The sequence below is a fragment of the Tachyglossus aculeatus genome, chromosome 26 (assembly GCF_015852505.1).
Source record: "Tachyglossus aculeatus isolate mTacAcu1 chromosome 26, mTacAcu1.pri, whole genome shotgun sequence".
Taxonomy (NCBI): Eukaryota; Metazoa; Chordata; class Mammalia; order Monotremata; family Tachyglossidae; genus Tachyglossus; species Tachyglossus aculeatus.
In genome coordinates, this window is record NC_052091.1 from 13,354,855 (window position 1) to 13,375,274 (window position 20,420).

Genomic DNA, 20,420 nt, shown 5'->3' on the forward strand with positions numbered 1-20,420 from the left:
CTCTTCTCTCACTATTCCCCAACTCACTGTCTTTATTCTTCCCAATACAACCTTCTAGCTGTCCCTCACTCTTGACTCTCTAGCCTCTGGTTCACCCTGTTCACCCGGCTTGAAATTCCCTCCCTCTCTCCCCACATCGGACACACTTCAGCTCTTTCCATAATCGAAACCCACCTAAAATTCCACCTCCTCCAAAGCTTTCCCTGATTAATTTTCCAAAACCCTGAACCATATCATCTCTTCAACCAACTTTAACACATATGAACTTGTTTACACTCTCTTTCACACCCACGTATAAAGATGTGGACTCAATTATTTTGACTTCTCTAATTATAAATACTTATATGTTTATAATAAGTAGAATAACTGTGGTATTTGTTAAGCGCTTACTATGTGCTAGGCACTATAGTAAGCGCTGGGGTGGATACAAGCAAATCGGGTTGGACGCAGCACCTGTCCTACATAGGGCTCACAGTCTTTATCTCCCCCATTAGATTTTAAGCCTTTTATGAGAAGGTAATTTTACTTCTTTATTTCGTATTTCCCAAGCACCTAATACAAATCACCTTATCAAGAGGGAACTCGAAAAATGCTACAACTAAAACTGTTATTACATGGGAGGGCCTGAGTTCCCTCTGGTTCTCATTTGGAGGATTCAGAATATTATAGATTATAAATTATTTATTCATATTAACGTCTGTCTCCCCCTCTAGACTGAAAGTCTGTTGTAGGCAGGGGACATGTCTGCCAGATCTGTCATACTGCACTCTGCCAAGTGCTTAGTACAATGCTTTACACAGAATACATGCTCAATAAATACCATGGATTGATTAATTGATATGGAGGGTAGGTGTTGAAAAAGGAACTGTATTGTGCAGATAGAAGGACCAGGGGCCGCTCACGGAAGGTCAGAGGGTGGGCCTCTTGGTTTAGGAAGGGACGCTGTCCCCTGGGTTGGGGCCTTAGAACAAAACTAGGCCGTTTGGCTCCGAGTTCATTTCATGAAAGAGTTCATTCCCTCATTCAGTCATATTTTTTGAGTGCTTACCATGTGTAAAGCATTATAGTAAGCGTTTGCAAGAGTACAATACTACAATAAACGGACACATTCCCAACCCACAATGAGCTTACAGTCTAAAGTGTTACCCCTTCAAGCATATATCTTAGCTGAGACCTTTTCCACCTACTAATCCTGTCCTGTGTTTAAGGGGGAAGGTGAGCAGGACTCAAGCTCCTGAGAAGCATGTTCCTAAGGAGGGGAGAGAAAGGATTAAAGTCGCTCAATCAATCATATTTACCGAGTGCTTACTGCGTGTACAGCACTGTACTAAGCACTTAGGAGAGGACTTAGTACAGTGCTCTGCACACAGTAAGTGCTCAATAAATACGATTGATTGATTGACAGGATAACAGAGTTGGAAGACCCGTTCCCCGCCTACTTTAAGATAGCCTCCAATCCCAGGAGTTACATGGGAGAGCAGAGTCACTTGGCAGAGGGGAAAGTTTAATAAGTGGAGTGGTGGTGGAAGCAGTAAAAGGGAAAAACTTTGCTGGGGGGGGTTGAAACCTAGATCTTGCCATGACTATCCAACTCCTCCTAACAGTCACAGTGGGTCATGTGAAGTGGCAGCTGTCATAAGAGGAGGAGATCGTCACAAAAGCTCAATGCAACAATAAACTAGTAACAGTGAATACCAAATCAATGGTATTTATTGAGCACTTCCTGTGTGCAGAGCCCTATACTGAGAGCTGATATTTCATTTCTGCCTCCTCTGCCACCTCGAAGCCCCACTCAACCCTCTAGTGAGATTTCCTGTTCTCTGCGGGAGATGGCCCAGCCTCCAGGGCTTTTGAAAATCACTTTTTGATAAAACATTGGTTTAGGAACCAAATAACCCACTTCTATACACTTCTTAGCTATATTAAAAATACACACACAAATAATTCACGTGAAAACATTCTATGCTCCAAGCATTATAAAAATCAGAGGTAGGATTATTTATGGGAGAAATAGAGAAGTATTCAACAAGTGCTGACTAATCTTCCATTTAAGCTTCATAGCTTTTGAAGCAATATTCACCCAAAACTAACTCAAACATTTTCAACTAACTTTTCATAGCGCTAAGAGTGCCTAAGCCTAGGGCACAGAACAAGGACAGGAACACAATAGGTGCCTTAAAAAGGCCAAGAGATTTCTTTAATTTCAACTTTCAACTCTACAGTAATTGCAATTTGCTGGAGGGTCTGGGAATAACACTGTGGCAACCCTGGAAAACTCTAGAAAACAGCGAGGAAGTGGCCTTTCCGCCTGTGATAGCTGCAGAACTAGCCATGACCTCTGAGAAAGAAAACAAGAGGTGGAAAGGCTGTCCAAACTCTTCCTCCACTCCCTCCTTCTGCTGCTTCTGAGTTGCCAACACCACGACTGGTAAGTCCCCCACAACCACCCAGCCTAACGATTGGCCCTAGTAGGTCTCACTAGGGGGATTTGGGTTGTGGAATAAAATCCCCAAACCCTTGCCCATCCCACCAAAAACAAGACAGTTGGTCACACTAGGTCAGCACCCTAATGAATTTGGGTTAGAATTTAAGTGCTTAGAAAAAAATACCATTAAAAAAAGAGGCAGATATTCTGACGGCGCTTGCCCAGTCGGGTTTTGGTCCGAAGAGCTCCTACTTCTTGAAGAGATTATCCATTGAAAAGTGTCTGGACCATTCAAAGGTGGCGGGACTTGAGCTTTGCTTCCCTCTCCCGACCACTGGGCTTCTTTTCTGGATTAGCAGATGCAAAAACTTAAAAGAAAAAAAACCCCAAAATTAATGCTCTTTTCCATTGGCCTTTCATGGCTTGGGAAGAGCAGCGTGGTTTAGTGGTTAGAGCCGGGGCCTGGGCGTCAGAGGACCCGGGCTCTAATGCCAGCTCTGCCACGTATCTGCTGTGTGACCTTGGGCAAGTCACTTCTCTGGCCCTCAGTTACCGCATCTGTAAAATGGGGCTTCAGAGTGCAAGCCCTAAGAGGGACAGGGACTGCGTCCCACCTGATTATCTTGTGTCTACCCCAGTGCTTAGAACAGTGCTTGGCACATCGGTAGCACATTACAAATCCCCGCTCCGCCGCTTGTCAGCTGGGTGACTTTGGGCAGGTCACTTCACTTCTCTGGGCCTCAGTTCCCTCATCTGTAAAATGGGGATGAAGACTGTGGGACAACATGATCACCTTGTGACCTCCCCAGCGCTTAGAACAGTGCTTTGCACATAGTAAGCACTTAATAAATGCCATCAACAACAACAACTGAACACTCAGAGAAAAAAACAACCTACGCATCTTTTCAGTATGATTTAAAAGGAAGTATGAAGATGAAAAAATTCCTCAAAATGTCTATTTTGTGAGCCAAAGGCAGGGACTACAATCCTAAAGTTATTCCCATACCTGGGTTGCCTGGCTTTTTCCCCAGATCCACTCACCATCATTCTCCACTTTCAAATTGTAATCAAATCCCAAGCTTCTCTAGTTGATCTCTAGAAGATCATTCCTGAACTGCTATGGAATTTTATAAACTTTCTTCACAATGCAGAGGGAGCAGCAAAGCTTTAAGAACCATGGTGCCAAGGGTTTGACTCAGCTAAGACTACTGGACTTCTGATAATGGACATAATGACTGTTAAGAATGACTGATTGAAAATAGGAGGCAAAAGAAAAATCAAGAGCTCCCATTTCCCCACAAAAATTAAATCTTTAAGTACCAACATTATTGACTGAGAGCATCGTCTCAGCTTGAATCTAAGTAGCTTTGACCATCTTATTTTACACCCATTTTTCTGCACTACATAAAATGGAATTTTACAATCATCATCTACCTCAATGGGTCTCCCTGTCCTAAAGCTGGCGAATGAAAAACTGTTGAAATGGATCTATTGCTACCACTTTATTTCTATTAAAATATGAGGATTTAAAAAATTGTGTGTAAACAAATACTACAGATGATTTAGAAAATTTTAAAGTATTAAAGATGCTGTCAAAGAGTTGTGCCCTCTGGCAACAGGAATCATTGTCTACTAATTCTACTCTCAAGTGCTTAGGGTGATACTTTGCACATAGTAAACAACTCAGTAAATGTGGATTGAGAAACTAAAAAAAAAAATTAACATGTGCTTTAATAACAAATTCTTGCAATCACCAATATATTGCCATGCCCAAAAAACATTACACACACTTTTATGATTTCTATCACCCTTAGAATCATAGTTTTCTGAATTTGTAAAAACTACACTAAGATGCTATACTTTGGGAAAAGCGTAATTGAGTTTTAAAGAGAATCCTATTTAAATAATCCTACTCAAATCAAAATATGCAGACACCTCTAGCAATTGCATTCAGGATAGAAACTTCACAATTATGCATGTAGTACTTTTTGTTTTTGAAGAGGAACAAACTTTAAGTGAAAGCATTTCTTGAACTATTTGCTTTTCAAATATTACTTGGAGACAAATTACAATGACCACAGGCTGCTACAAAGATATTTCCCAAATTGAAAATTGATAAATAATACTTGATGCATACCCATTTCCTAAGAAATGAGTTAACAATGCAAGATCTCTATGAGCTTATTAGAGGCTATTACTGTGCTGAATGTACCAGTGATAAATCTCATTTCCGCCTCTATCTGATGTTTCTGTGGTCTCATTTGTGTTCTTATTTTCAAGTGTATCCCATTTGGCATATTGATTTTGTAGCATCTCCCATGTAACTTGACCACAGATAGCCCTCAAGTATTTGTTTTCCAATAATCAATAAATTGTCTATAATTCAATTCAGTCAGGCTCAGAGGATAATTTTTATCTCTAAAAGTAACCTACTCCAAGCTTCATTAGCAAGTTAACACTTGAAAACAGTTGTATTTTAAATGTATTGCGGGAAAACCAGCAAAACTACAAATTCAACATTTAGACAGAAAATAAACACAAGTGACTTACGGCCTGGTCTGAATGGAGCAGGTATATCTGTGGAAAAGAAATGTTTTGGTAGAAAAATTGTTTGTTGTTTCAAATATGAACAGGCCAATTCCAACAGGTTATTGGAGAATTCACCGTGTCGGGAGGAATATTTTTTGGAATCAAAGTACGTGATTCTGCCCACGGGCCATGCCAGGGGCCCTGACATCATTAAGGGAGGGACGAAAAGAAATTTCAAACCGGAACACCATGACATCTCAATGCTGACTGGGAACAAAATGTAGCCGGATGACATCATGAGCTTGGGCTGGGGCAAAGGATGAGGACGGGGGCCGGAAACCTCTTGAAAAGGGCCATTTTTCCTTCTCATCCTTTACCCCTGCCCCGAGCCCTGGAGCCGGCCCTTTTCACTCTAACCTTCTTCATCCCCAGGACATGCCCCATGCACCCTGACAGTGGCAGCTGAAGTGGAAGGGAGGGTCCCCTTCTATGCCCAATTTACACCAGCTCCCTTGAGGAGCTCCATCAGCTTCAACTACCACCTCTAATAGGATGACTCCTAGATCTGCCTTTCAATTCATTAATCAATGGCATTCACTGAGCACTTACTATGTGCAGAGCACTGTTCTAAGCACTTGGGAGAGTACGACAACAGAGGAGGTGGACACGATTCCTGTCCTCAAGGAGTTCCCAATCTAGCCAGGCAGACTGACGTTAAAATAAATTACAAGTAGGGGAAGCAACAGAGTATAAGGATATGTATGTAAGTGCTATGGGGTTGGGCGGGGGTACCAAAGTACTTCGTGGGTATACTCAAGTGCATAAGGGACACAGAAGGAAGGGAGAAGATGGTGGGGAGATGAGAGATTAGTCTGGGAAGGCTTCCTGGAGGAGATATGATTTTCTTAGGACTTTGACGACAGGGAAGGTGCTGGTCTATAGGGTGGTGTTAGATGAGCCAAGCGGTAAGGCTGGATTGTAGTGGGAAAGGAACAAGAATAGGCAGGGGGCACAGAGCTAAGTCAATGGTGAGGAGTTTCTGCTTGATGCAACCACTGGAGATGGATGGGCAACTCCAGTCCTGATGTCTCCTTCTCTGAAATCTCATATTTCCTCTGGCCTTTAGGACATCTCTACTTGGCTGTCCTGCTGACACCTCCAACTTAACATATCCAAACCTGACAAAATTCAACTCATCTTCCCTTCCAAACCTGCTCCTGCACCTAATTTTCCTCTACACAGTTAATACCATCATCCTCCCCTTCTCTCAATTTTCTGTACCTTGACATTATCCTTGATTCCTTACTCTCTCAGTCCCCATATTCAGTCTGGCAGTTCTTCCTCTATAGAATTTCCAGAATCCGCCCTTTCCTCTCTATATATTATAATAATAATGATGGTATTTGTTAAGCGCTTACTAGGTGCAATCTCCTGACTGTGCCTCGTTCTCACCTGTCCCGCCGTCGACCCCCGGCCCACAACATCCCCCTGGCCTGGAATGCCCTCCCTCTGCACATCCGCCTAGCTCTCTTCCTCCCTTCAAAGGCCTACTGAGAACTCACTTCCTCCAGGAGGCCTTCCCAGACTGAGCCCCCTCCTTCCTCTCCCCCTCCCCCCACCTTACCTCCTTCCCCTCCCCACAGCACCTGTATATATGTATATATGTTTGTAAGTATTTATTACTCTATTTATTTTATTTGTACGTATTTATTCTATTTATTTTATTTTGTTAATATGTTTTGTCTTGTTGTCTGTCTCCCCCTTCTAGACTGTGAGCCCGCTGTTGGGTAGGAACCGTCTCTATATGTTGCCAACTTGTACTTCACAAGTGCTTAGTACAGTGCTCTGCAAACAGTAAGCGCTCAATAAATACGATTGAACGAATGTGCAAAGCACTGTTCTAAGCGCTGGGGGGATACAAGGTGATGAGATTGTCCCACAGTTTTAATCCCCATTTTACAGAAGAGGTAACTGAGGCACAGAGAAGTTAAGTGGCTTGCTCAAGGTCACACAGCTGACAAGTGGCGGAGCTGGGACTCGAACCCATGACCTCTGACTCCCAAGCCCGGGCTCTTTCCACTGAGCCATGCTGCAAACTGTTCCCACACTGGTCCGGGCCCTTGTCATATCTTGACTCGACTACTGAATTAGCCCTCTCACTGACCTCTCTGCCTCCCATTCCTCCCTTCTCCAGTCCGTGGTTCACTCTGCTACCCAGAACCTGTTTCTAAAATATTATTCTGTGCATCTTTCTCCACTCCTCATTCTTCTCTGCAAAGAGAAATTCCTGACCTCCAGTTTTAAAGCACTCAATCAGATTTCTCCCTCTCAATTTGGTTGGGGAGTGGAGGGAGAGAGAGAGAGAGAGAGAGAGAGAGAGAGAAAGAGAGACAGACAGACGCATTTGTTAAGCATTTCTGTGCCAGGCACTGTACTACATGCTGGGGTTGGCATGCTTCATTCCTCAAACCACCTTCTTGCTATGCCTTATTTTCATCTCTCCCACAGCTGACTTTTTGCCAACCCTCTCCCTTTTGCCTGGAACTATCTCCTCCTTCACATCCCGCAGACCACTGCACTCCCCAGCTTCAAAGCCTTTCTTACATGGCACCTCCTCCAGGAGGCCTTCCCTATGACGGTTAACCTCATAGCTTCCCATCCTTATTCACCCACCTTCCACTGCAGCAACTTGTGTGTCACCTAAGCCCTTGGGAACTCACACCTCACTACTGCATTTCTGTCTAAATCTTTACACTCCATTGCTTCCTCCTTCCTGTAATTTATCTTAGTGTATCTGTCTCCTCTGTGAGACTGAAAGATCCTTGAGGGCAGGGATTATGTCTATTAATTCTATTATACCTCCCAAGCACTTGGAATTATGTATATATGTTTGTACATATTTTTTACTCTATTTATTTATTTATTTATTTTATTTGTACATATCTATTCTATTTATTTTATTTTGTTAGTATGTTTGGTTTCGTTCTCTGTCTCCCCCTTTTAGACTGTGAGTCCACTGTTGGGTAGGGACTGTATATGCTGCCAATTTGTACTTCCCAAGCGCTTAGTACAGTGCTCTGCACATGGTAAACGCTCAATAAATACGATTGATTGACTGATTGAATGGTGCTCTGAAAACAGTAAGCACTATACTATTAAAAACTAATGATGAATTGAAAGAAGTAACTCTCCCATGGCAAAAAATACCCTGTCCAAAAGCTTTTACATCCAAAAATTCTGAACTGCAACAAAATGGGCTAGTGGCAAATCTTCCTAGCATTACCACCAGCTAATGAACAATCAATCCATCAGCTGTAGAGCAGTTTCAGGGACGGAAATACAATGAATGGCATTGATTGAGTACTTACTGTGTGCAGAACACTGTACTAAGTACTTGGGAGAGTACAATATAACAGAGATGGCAGACATATTCCCTGCCCATAACGAGCTTACGTTCGAAAGGGGGATGGTGACAGAATTGCAACATTAAAATAAATGTGAATATACTGTAAAAAATTCCATCTGCTGGTTAGATGTGCCTGCCCCTGGAGAAGTCATAACCAGGTTATCCCGCAACTTCCCTAATCCCTCAACTTTGAACGAAATCCTTGAGGTGACAAGCAGTGTGTTCTAATGGAAAGAGCATGGGCCTGAGAATCAGAAGATCATGGGCTCTAATGCCGGCTCCACTACACATCTGCTATGTGACTTTGGGCAGTCACTTTACTTCTCTGTGCCTCAGTTACCTCATCTGTAAAATGGGGATTGAGACTGTGGAGCCCCTCGTGGGACGGAGACTGTGTCCAACCCGATTTGCTTGTATCTACCCACCCCAGAGCTTAGCACAGTGCCTGGCACTTAGTAAGAGCTTAACAAATACCACAATTACTACTTCAGGACACAGCACCAAAAAATGCCATCTTGCCTGAACACCACAAACCCCTCCAATGACAGGTTGGTGCCTAATGTTAGGTTCTGGGCAGAATTGAGCCAAATCTAGAATTTTCAACAGAAAAGCATACTTGATTTATTAAGATTGGCTTATTGCCCTCTTAAAATTTTAAACTTTTGAAATTTTGACCATTTTAGGGATGGAAACTGAGACCTGCTCCGGTTTGCCATCATCAATCCTCATAGATCAGTGAATAATTTTTGGCTCATTCCTTTCATTTCGTAAGTCTAGTTATTCTGGCATTATATGTCCCTGAGTTGCCAGAACACCAGGGAAATAAGAAAACTCATTTGCTATTCCATGAGGGGCTGGAGTCTCTCAGACTTCACTTGGACAGGAAACAGGAGAATCCCATTTTATAATTTGTAAGAAACCACTTAGAAGTGATACCAATTGCATTAAATGACAAAAGGAAAAACGTTACAGAAAATAATTTAGCTGACTGATGTGTTCGTTTACTTAGATGATTTTATTTCATGGGAGATACCCTATGTAACCTTAAATACTATTCCACTACAAATAAAAAATTACGTACTTCTCAACAGCTTAAACATCAAATGTTACTTCTCGCCAATACCTACCATCATTGTCTTTGTTTTCCAGTGGAACACTCCACGCTATCAAGTTCCGAGCTGTACGACCCTCTTCTGCAACTATTTTCCTCACTTTGTCATGGCTATTAGAACGTTGGAAGGAAGCCTAAACACAAATAGGAAAAAAACAAAAGCTCAATTACATCATATTATAAACTACTTTGGCTTTGGGCAGGAAACTTGTCCATTTCCATAGTCTTTCTAAGGCAGTATCTGCCAGTGACTTAAATCTGCTAAGATGACGTTTTCTAAATATCACTTTCACCCAAGTTACTGAATAGTTACTGATAATTCATTCCTTGGCATATTTCACTGAGATTACAATTTAATCTGCTAGTAATCTTTTGATGATGTGACCACATTTAAATCTTCTTTACTAGCTCATTTAAATCACTGCTGATGTTTTAAATGCAATTTGGTGCTTGAATCTGTATCTTTTCCTTTTACCTCAATATACTGAGTGATCTCCCATCAACTGCTTTCAGGTTTGACCTGGCTCAGAGAACTCAAATTTAAATCAGCACAAAATGACTATGCCATTTAAATTCTACCCTAATTGGACTTTTCCATTTGGGTAGTTTAAAATTTTTACTAACATTTTCATTACAACAGTGACTACCTTTATTATAGAGCTACCAAATAACTGCAATGTCAGTAGGCTATGATAGTATTACCATTTCAAGGGTACTGGGGACCAAGAACTCAATAGAGCTAGAGTGCCACACATCCAAATCCCAAGGGGCAAGAGAGGAGTAGAGCTCTCAGGAACAGCCAGCTGAGGGGTTCAAAGCATGAGCAGTGCTGCATTATGGCTAGTGTCTGATTATCCAAAAGATCCTGTTGATGGCAAGGAACGTCTGCTAATTCTGTCCATTCATTCAACCATATTTATTGAGCACTTACAGTGCAGAGAATTGTACTAAGCGCTTGGTTGTATTGCACTCTCCCCAAGCACTTAGTACAGTGTTCTGCACATATAGTATGTGCTCAATACCACTGATTGATTGATATAGGGTTAACAAGGGTATTTGGGGGAAGGAAAAGGAAAAATGACATAGGAAGCAAAAAGGCCCGACTCCTGACCTCTTTAGAGAAAGAGTGTGGTCTACTGGAAAGACCCTGAGCCTGGGAGTTGGAGGATCTGGGTTCTAATCCAGCTCTGCCAAATTGTCTGCTGAGGGAATTAACTTCTCTGGGCCTCAATTTCCTCATCTGTAAAAGTAGGGATTCAACATCTGTCCCCCCTCGTATTTAGACTGTGAAGCCCATGTGGGACAGGGGTGATGTCCAACCTGATTAACTTATATCTAACACATAGTCAGTGCTTAACAGATACCATCACCATTTCCATCATTATTTATGGAGTGGTCCTGGGTCCTGTTTGGTCTTGATAACGGTAAAAAGGATTTCTGTTCTCTTTTCCTCCTGAACCTGGAAGAGTGAGGAACCTCTTCAGAGTGGTGCTCCATGTTCATGCCCCCATCCCCTTAAATAGGCTGACAGGAGGGTAAACGAGAGAAGAGGGATTTCATCTATTTTGGGGATTTTCTAATGAAAATCTTGAGTTGTCTGAAATCTTAGCTGTAGCTTTAACTCCAACCCAGGTTGCCGCTGTAGTTGCTAATGGTATTTGTTAAGCGCCTACTATGTGCCAGGCACTGTTCTAAGTTCTGGAGTAGTGACAGGCAGATTGCACAAAGGGCAAGGACTAAATCAACACAAGCTTATGACCCCCAATTACCGGGAATTCCTCATTCATGGGGAATAACTGAATTCCCAGGTTGAATTGGATCTCTCTAATCTGCCTGTTGATAGGTGTGGCTTCCTCAAGACCTATATAGCTTTATGAATGGAATTCTGGGTGGGATTTCTACTTCCGTACTTTCCTTCAATCTTTATAAATAAGGGGTGGTGGGGAAGTGGTAGTAGTGAAGCAGCCCAAAGTTCAGCCATGGGAGGACCCAATTTCCCCTTCGGAGTGAGACCAGGGAAGAGAAGCTAGGCAAAAAGCAATGATAAGACTAAGGAGCTACAAGAGCGAGCCAGACCCATGCCACTCCGATCTTCCCGGAAGCATAAGTAAGGTTGGTCATGGGAGAGGGCTTCTCCTGGCCTCTCTACTCCCCCAGATGCCCTCCTGGGACTTTTCTTCCTGGGCCCTCTCACGAGTCCTCTATCCGTGCTCCACCAAAGCTTTTAGGGATTCTGTTTCCAGGTTCCTTGTTCAGCACCCCACGAACAATCTGGTTATTCAAAATCACAAAGTCTAAGTGACACAGAACCTAGGGTCCCTGCAATTAGATGATCACGACTTTATACAATTACTTACTTGAAGGTGAAACTGCCGGTTCTTATGCTTCCCAAAGACGTTTTTCCCCAAGTTTGAGAAAAAGCCATTTTAAGTGGTAGTAGTAGAGTAGTAATAGTATTTGATAAAGACTTACACTGTGCAGAGCATTGTACTGTTGGGAGATAATTTACAGGTGGGCATTAAACATGGTCTCTGTCCCTTGTGGGGCTCACAATTTCAAAGTTTACGGCGGGAGAAGGGATTGGCGATGGGTACGTCAGGAGCATTAACACACAACACAGACAAACAGACAAAATAGGCTGAAAGTCTTGGCAGCAATGGAGGAGTTTCAGAGCATGTGGGAGCAAGCGGGACGCAGGTACCCTCAGTGGCGGGATGGAGGGCGACGGTGCAGATGGAAGAGTCTGCAAACACGTGGGAGCGGCTTTTATCCCCAGTCTGGCACGCACGGAGAAGGCCAGGAGCAGGAACCCTCGGTAGCGGGAGGGAAGGCGGCAGTTACCATGATGCTTTTCTCAGTGGCCATTTTAAAGAAATAATTACTTCCTTCCTGGTCTGAACACCACATTAATTTTGCATGTTTTGATCTCTGAATAGCTTAGTACAGTGCAAGCGCTTAGTACAGTGCTCTGCACAGAGTAAGCGCTCAATAAATAGGATTGAATGAATGAATAACTCAAAAGCTTCTGACCTTCCAAACAAAGAGCAGGAGAAACCCAATCTGGGTCAGACCAAAGGCCTATCAGCTCAACATTTGATAATGACAACAAAGGCAGGTAGAGGAACTAACTGAAGGTTGCTTTTCTTGCCATCTATCCTTGTGATTGGGAGTGCATCCTCTAGCAGAATAATTACTTGTATTTGTAGTGTAATTTTATTTCTACAAAGTGCTCTCACCTCATTTTTCCACAAATAGCCCTTTGAGTTGGGGACAGGGAAATGTGATTGTCCCCACTGTACAGATGAGGAAACTGAGGCCCAGAGAGGTTCAGCACCTTTGCCCAAGACCTCAAAGCAGGCTAGTCACAGAGCCAGAACATGAACTCAGGGGCTCAGGCCCCTGGTTTTTCACCTAGACTGTTTCCCAACTCTACTGTATCCCTCTAGTAATCCATTAATACTTCACATTACATATAGCACAAAGTAAAAAGTTACACAAAATTATTTAAATTGCCTGGATTTATCCAAACTCTTTTGAAGCTATTGATATTTTCTGCCTGTACAAGTTCTTGTGGTAAAAGTCAAGTAACTGTTTTGTTAATTTTAAAATGCAGGCAGACTTTGCCCTTTAAAAACAAAACAAAACAAAAAAACAGTCTGTTCCTGAAAGTCACGTCAGAAGCCAAAGTACCTTTTCCCAAAGGAACAATGTTATAAATTGGGGTTACTTTCCTGACCCATCAACCACGTAATATATTTTCACAAAAATGACAGGCTGGGCTTTGAATGTGATTTAGTCAACAGCATCACTGTCAGCAACACCATTGTCCCTCCCATCCCAGAAGCTTGCAACTTTGATGTCATCTTTAACTCCTCTCTCTCATTTATCTCCCACACTGTTTGACTTTTTAGCCCTGCTGGTTTTTTCTCTGCAGTATTTCACAGATGACCCTCCGTCATTCCTCTCCACCTTTACTGCTTACTACTCTGGCTCAGGTCTTCAACGTTTCTTTTTTATGCTTCAATAATAAGCTAGTTCCTTCAGTTAATACATTTCATTTCATCATGAAATGGACTGAAATAAAGAGCCAAAGTGACCAAAGCAATCAGAGAGCTGAAGCCCCTTTTTTCTAGGCACATGGTGAAACCAGACCTTTCGGCCTGGTCAGATGAAGGATGAGAGGAGTCATGATGTTCAGTCACCAAAATCACAGAGGCTGTCATCAGGGCCACACAGAATTGTTGCTCACAAGTTCTAGGGAGTATGTAGATGGGTGACAGATTCATGACAAACAAAAAGAAACACTTCACCCGGCTAATAGTACTCACACAGAGTTGGCTACTGCAGAAAACTGGGTGGGCAAAAAGTATCAATAGTTCAAAAGGAATTTGGAAAATCGGGGATAAGATGCCCACAATGGAGAGTGGGCAAAATACTGGCTATTAGGAGCTTTGGTTTAGAAAATTCTTTACAGAGTCAGGAAGAAAGGCCCATCATCATCATCAATCATATTTATTGAGCGCTTACTATGTGCAGAGCACTGTACTAAGCGCTTGGGAAGTACAAATTGGCAACATATAGAGACAGTCCCTACCCAACAGTGGGCTCACAGTCTAAAAGGGGGAGACAGAGAACAAAACCAAACATACTAACAAAATAAAATAAATAGAATAGATATGTACAAGTAAAATAAATAAATAGAGTAATAAATATGTAGAAACATATATACAGGTGCTGTGGGGAAGGGAAGGAGGTAAGATGGGGCTGATGGAGAGGGGGACGAGGGGGAGAGGAAGGAAGGGGCTCAGTCTGGGAAGGCCTCCTGGAGGAGGTGAGCTCTCAGCAGGGCCTTGAAGGCCATCATGTGTTAATAAGAGGCAAAAATTAGAGATGTTAAAAAGTACACTTGTCTAATGCTGCCGAGTTGTTTCCACCCCACAGTGACTCCATGGACACATCTCTCCCAGAATGCCCCACTCTCCACCTGCAATCTTTCTGGTAGTGTATCCGTAAAATTTTCTTGGTAAAAAATACAGAATTGGTTTACCATTGCCTTCTTCTGCGCAGTAAACTTGAGTCTCCACCCTCAACTCTCTCCCATGCTGCAGCTACCCAGCACAGTTGAGTTTTGACTTGCAACTGATTGCCTTCCACTCCCTAGCCACTGCCCAAGCCAGGAATGGAAGGGCTAGGCCTCTGCTTGACTCTCCCTCCCATAGCCGAGACCAGTAGAGTACTGGAAACTCTGCAGGTGTGATCATGAAAGGGGAAAAAGCACTCTATTCACCATGATATTAGGAGACCAATCTTACTGTAGCCTGTAAGATCCCTGTGGGTAGGGAAACTGTCTATCCACTCTGCTATACTGTACTCACCCAAGAGCTTACGGCAGTGCTCTGCACAGAGTAAGTGTTCAATCAATATCACTAGCATCCTTTGAGGCACTGGCAGATAATGACGAGTGTTCACGATAGACTTCTGTTTTGTTCTGTCTCCCCCTTCTAGACTGTGAGCCCATTGTTGGGTAGGGACTGTCTCTATATGTTGCCAACTTGTACTTCCCAAGCTCTTAGTACAGTGCTCTGCACACAGGAAGCGCTCAATAAATATGATTGATTGATTCTGGACTGACTCATTGTGGCATCACTTCTTTTCTTTAATACAACCCTTAAAATGAAGGCAGACTTTTGGTAATATCTGAAGTACTTATAGCGACTTTGTTCAACTTATGACATCCTGCTTGCTTGCAGCACTACGTGTGAAAAACGTACTACTTTTCATATACCTGTGTCTGAATATCAACTGCTGTGCGGTACCAATCACCAACACTTTTCTACAATATACATGGTGCGAACCTATTTCGGTAGCAAAGGCATAAATTCTGTCACCTTTAAGAGCCCAGATGTTGTAAAAATGTCAGGGGCAGCTGGGGCCCCGTAGTTTCAAATAGTTTTACCTAAGTGTAGTATGATCTGAAGTGCAATAAATGTGTGTGAGAGACTACATATTCTGAATATTTATACAAAATAGATTTTCACTAGAAACTTGTCTTCCGAGCAATCTGTGTTTAAGCACCCGTGTCCTTATTGCAAGCCACAGGGTGCCACCTAGTGCTACAAAGAGGATTGACTTCCAATTGCTCAAAAGGAAACACTATTTATTATTATTATTATTATTAATAATAATAATAATAATAATAATGGTATTTGTTAAGCGCTTACTATGTGCAAAGCACTGTTCTAAGCGCTGGGGAGGTTACAAGGCGATCAGGTTGTCCCCGGTGGGGGCACACAATTTTAATCCCCATTTTACAGATGAGGTAACAGACAACATCTAATAGGATGTTGTCTCCGTAGCACGAGTTAAAAAGGAAGCACATTTGCATTTATTTAATATAAATTAGGCCATCACCACCACTTGCATGATTCTCCCAGGGCAAACTTCTAATTTACAAACATCTTTTAAGAGGGCCAGTATTTCTATAAGATGCATCAAAGTGACATTTTTAATCTCTTCAACTCCCTCTCCAATACGATGAATATGCCAATACGACTGCGATTAACCGCTAAGCCCCAGAGGAAGATGTGAGACTTTATAAGAAAACTGGACCTTGTTTATCATCAATCGTATTTATTGAGCGCTTACTGTGTGCAGAGCACTGTACTAAGCGCTTGGGAAGAACAAGTTGGCAACACATAGAGACGGTCCCTACCCAACAGTGGGCTCACAGTCTAAAAGGGGGAGACAGAGAACAAAACCAAACATATCAACAAAATAAAATAAATAGAATAGATATGTACAAGTAAAATAGAGTAATAAATATGTACAAACATATATACATATATACAGGTAATAATAATAATGATGATGGTATTTGTTAAGCGCTTACTCTGTGCCAAGCACTGTTCTAAGCACTGGGGGGGGGGGATACAAGGTGATCAGGTTGTCCCACGTGGAATCCCCATTTTACAGATGAGGTAACAGGCACAGAGAATTAAGTGGCTTGCCCAAGTTCACACAGCTAAGTGGCAGAGCAGGATTCGAACCCATGACCTCTGACTCTGAAGCCCGCACTCTTTCCACTGAGCCACGCTGCCTCTCTACTACGTACAGAGTACTAAGAACAAAGCACAAGAACCTGTATATAAGTAGTTAACGAGGCCCTCCAAATTCTGAGATGATGGATCATTGGGCCAACTTTTAAAATGTGGATTGCCAAACTATTTTTTTCTTATTGTACATGCCTATCCACTCGGTTGCATCGTACTCTCCCAAGCCTGATATGCCCTCATTTCTCAAATCTGACAGACAATTATTCTGCCCTGCTTCAAAACCTTATAGAAGGCACACATCTCCAAGTGGTCTTCTCTAAGCCCTCCTTTCCACTTCTCCCACTCTCTTCTGCATTGCTGAGTTGCTCCCTTTATTCATACCCCCTTCCAACCTGTGTCCAACCTGATTATATTATATCTCACCATGAGATTAGTATAGTGATATTATTATTATTATTATTCAGCATAACAAAACATCACAAAAGAGTTCATAAATCCAAAGTTCTGTTATCCTTATTGCTGTTATGCTTGGGCAAATTGCTCCATTGACTTTGGTTGCCTGTGTGGCTGAGAGCACATTTCATCACTGAAAGTGCAATGTTCCTAGTCAAAAGACAATTAACAGTTTTTCAGAAGATAGTTTAAAATGTCAAAAGAACTATAGTTTAGATTAAGGACCTGATGAGGAAAAAAATGCTTAATAAAAATGGACAAAAGGTGCAAACTCAATTTTTCTGAAGATTCTTTAGGGTAACATGCGTATATTGATCCAAAATAAGAACATTAGTTCTTAGTTTGAAAAAAGGCAATCAGAACTAAACAGATATGCTGAAGAAAGATCAAAATCAAGACTCTGTGCACACATGCTCCTGGCTCTCGCTCTTCCCAATTTATAATTGGGAAGCAAACTATGAGGTAAGGAAAGGTCAAGTATATCCATTTTATTGGGGGGAAACTAAGGCACTGAGAGGCATGTTTTATTCTCTTGCCCCAAAATCAATTAGTGGTGGAACTAAGATTGCGCACAAATTTTCCAGTTTCTAATTCTGTGCTCATTTTCATGGGCCACTCTTCCAAAAGCAACCAATCTGACTAAAAAAATCACACTCTTATTGTTTCCAAATTAAATAATATTTTTCTGAAACATTTCTGATTTCACAGCTTCCGAAATAGCACACTTTATAGTTGTTTTTGAAGTAATTTTAATTGAAACCTTTTTCTTTTCATTTCTTCCTTTAAAAACACCTCCTTTTTAAGAAGAAAACTGCCATATTAAGTCTTATATGCCATGACTTCATTTCAAGATATTAGTCATTACATAGTTTCCTGCTTTCATCCCTTTCCCTGGGGGAATTCTGATATTCCCTATCATTTCCCTGATTACATAGAATTTTCACCTTCAAAGACAACCTACTGTCACCACTTTGAGCCTTTGAAATTCAATACCAAAACACCAAATGCTTTCAAAATTTTTATTTGAGCTGTCAAATTTAACATATACTTAAGGGACCTGAGGATCAAATAATGTGTCATGGCCTTGAATAGTTCATTTCTCAGTTACAAATTTATCACTTATAAATAATGTGGAGTAACTTTTAGAGGCCATTAAGGCAGGCAGATGTTTTCAGTTTAAATTGTCTTTTAATAATCGACAGGATGCTCTTCAATCTGTTATTCATGTTCTATAAATGCATAATTTGAATCAAATGCCAACATCAGTAAGTATTTCTTGATCATCTACAAGGAGCATAGCACTACACTTGGTCCTTTGTCATATGCAACCAGTCAGACCCCGCTTCACTTTTACAAATGATGATGTAATGTACTTTAACTAATTAATCAACGCTACTGAGTGCTACTTGAACGATGCTGTTGCTTACTCCAAAATTCCAGGGGTGGACAGATTCTTATTTTGTAGACAAATCAATCTTCTTCAAACTTTTTAAAAGCATCTGAATTGGAGAGTTGAAAGACGAGTTTTGACAGGATCTTGCCAATGTAGTACCGCTGCAGTGCTTCAAAATCTCACTGAGCAAAGTCAAAGCCACAAATTGTCTTTTTATGATGAGATTATAAAGTTAATTTAAGGTTTACTTGATTAAGACATGTTTTTGTATAAAATTCTACGCTTTGATGTTTCAGGAGAGGTGCAGATGCCCAGTGATAAAAGTTCTTGTAGGGATTATTAAACTGACGATATATCACAAGAAAAAGAAATCAAACTGTGCCAAAACCAACTTAACTCAAGACTTTTTAAAGAAAAAGGAAAATCACTTTTACATGTTCTAATTCCCCCCCGGTATCCCTCCTTTACTGCTTGTAAGGAAAATTTCCCAGTGATTCCCAGTAACAGGAAAGGTTACTTAATTATAATTTGGGAATGGGGATAGAAGGAAAGAGAGAGAGATGCTTCATTTTGATCTTTCTCCAGCATATACATCCAGCTCTGATTGCCTTTATTCAGGCTGGTAACAGGATTAGTTGAAAACTGTCAGTAAAAATAAACAAATGCCATTAATCATGTTCCCATATAAAATTAAATGGTGGTGATGACCCCATCCATCACTCGATGGTATATTGGGTGCTTATGATGTGCAGAGCACTGTACTAAGCACTTGGAAGGGTACAATAAAACACAGTAGTTGGCAGACACGCTCGCTGCCCACAGCAAGCTTACAGTCTAGAGGGGGACAGATATTAATATAAACAAATAATTTATAATATATAAAGATATGTTCCTAAATGCTGCGGGATTGAGGGTGGAGTGAATGTCAAATGCCCACAGGTCACATATCCAAGTGCATAGATGACAAAGAAGGGAGACAGATAAAATCAGGGCACAGTGAGTACGTTGGCACTGGAGGGGAGGTTTGCAGGCTGCTAGGCTGTAGTAAGAGATCTCCGAGGTGAGGTAGGATGGCACAAGCTGGTTGAGTGCTTTAAAGCCGATGGAAAGGAATGTCTATTTGATTTGGAGGTAGATGGGTAGCCATGGATGGTCAAGAGGAATGGGGAGATATGGACTGAACCTTTATTTTTATTTATTTATTTTTCAGAAAAATGATCCATGCAGCAGAATGAAGTATGGACTCGAGTTGGAAGAGTTAGGAGGCTGGGAGGTCAGTGAGGAGACAGACAGTGCTTTGCACATAGTAAATGCTTAATAAATGCCATTATTATTATTATTATTATTATTATTATTAAGGTGGGATAGGTTACATGCTTGGATCAGTGTGACAGAAACTTGTATGGAGAGGAAAGGGCAGATTTTTAGCAGTGTTGTGAAGATAGAACCGACAGGATTTAGTGACAGATTGAATACGTGGGTGGAATGAGGGAAGTCGAGTAGAGGACAATGCCAAGGTTTTATGATTGTGAGCAAGAAAGGATTGTAGTACTATCTACAGTGATGGGAAAAACAGGGGGAGGATAGGGTTTGGGTGAGAAGATAAGGAGTTCAGTTTGGGACATGTTTAGTTTGAGATGTCAGCAGGATATCCAGGTAGAGATGTCCTTGACTCCCATCCCTCATTCAACCCACATATTCAATCCATCACAGTCTTGTCGATTCAACTTTTGCATCGCTAAAATCTGCCCTTTCCTCCCCATCCAAACTGCGACCATATTAATACAATCACTTATCCTATCTTGCCTTGATTCCTTTATCAGCCTCCTTGCTGACCTCCCTGTCTCCTGTCTCTCCCCACTTCAGTCCACACTGTCTCTGCTGCCTGGATCATTTTTCTACAAAAACATTCAGTCCACGTTTCCCCCTCCTCAAGAACCTCCAGTGGTTGCCCATCCACCTCCGTGTCAAAGAGAATCTCTTTATCATCGGCTTTAAAGCACTCAATCACTTTCCACCCTCCTACCTCACTTTGCTACTCTCCTATTACA

General features: G+C 41.7%; 1 protein-coding gene across 4 annotated transcripts in view; it reads right to left on the bottom strand.

Annotated features, from left to right (window-relative positions):
• SCAPER (S-phase cyclin A associated protein in the ER) overlaps window positions 1-20,420 on the bottom strand; it is a 291,810-nt gene that overhangs the window by 267,220 nt on the left and 4,170 nt on the right. For 2 of the 4 annotated variants that reach the window (XM_038767149.1, XM_038767148.1), the window contains exons 2-3: window positions 9,488-9,605; window positions 4,976-5,002 (exon numbers count right to left, since the gene is read on the bottom strand). In XM_038767149.1, coding sequence (XP_038623077.1) covers window positions 4,976-5,002; window positions 9,488-9,605 — 145 coding nt within the window. The remainder of the gene's footprint in view (window positions 1-4,975; window positions 5,003-9,487; window positions 9,606-20,420) is intronic. The other 2 variants (XM_038767151.1, XM_038767150.1) reach the window with 1 other exon arrangement.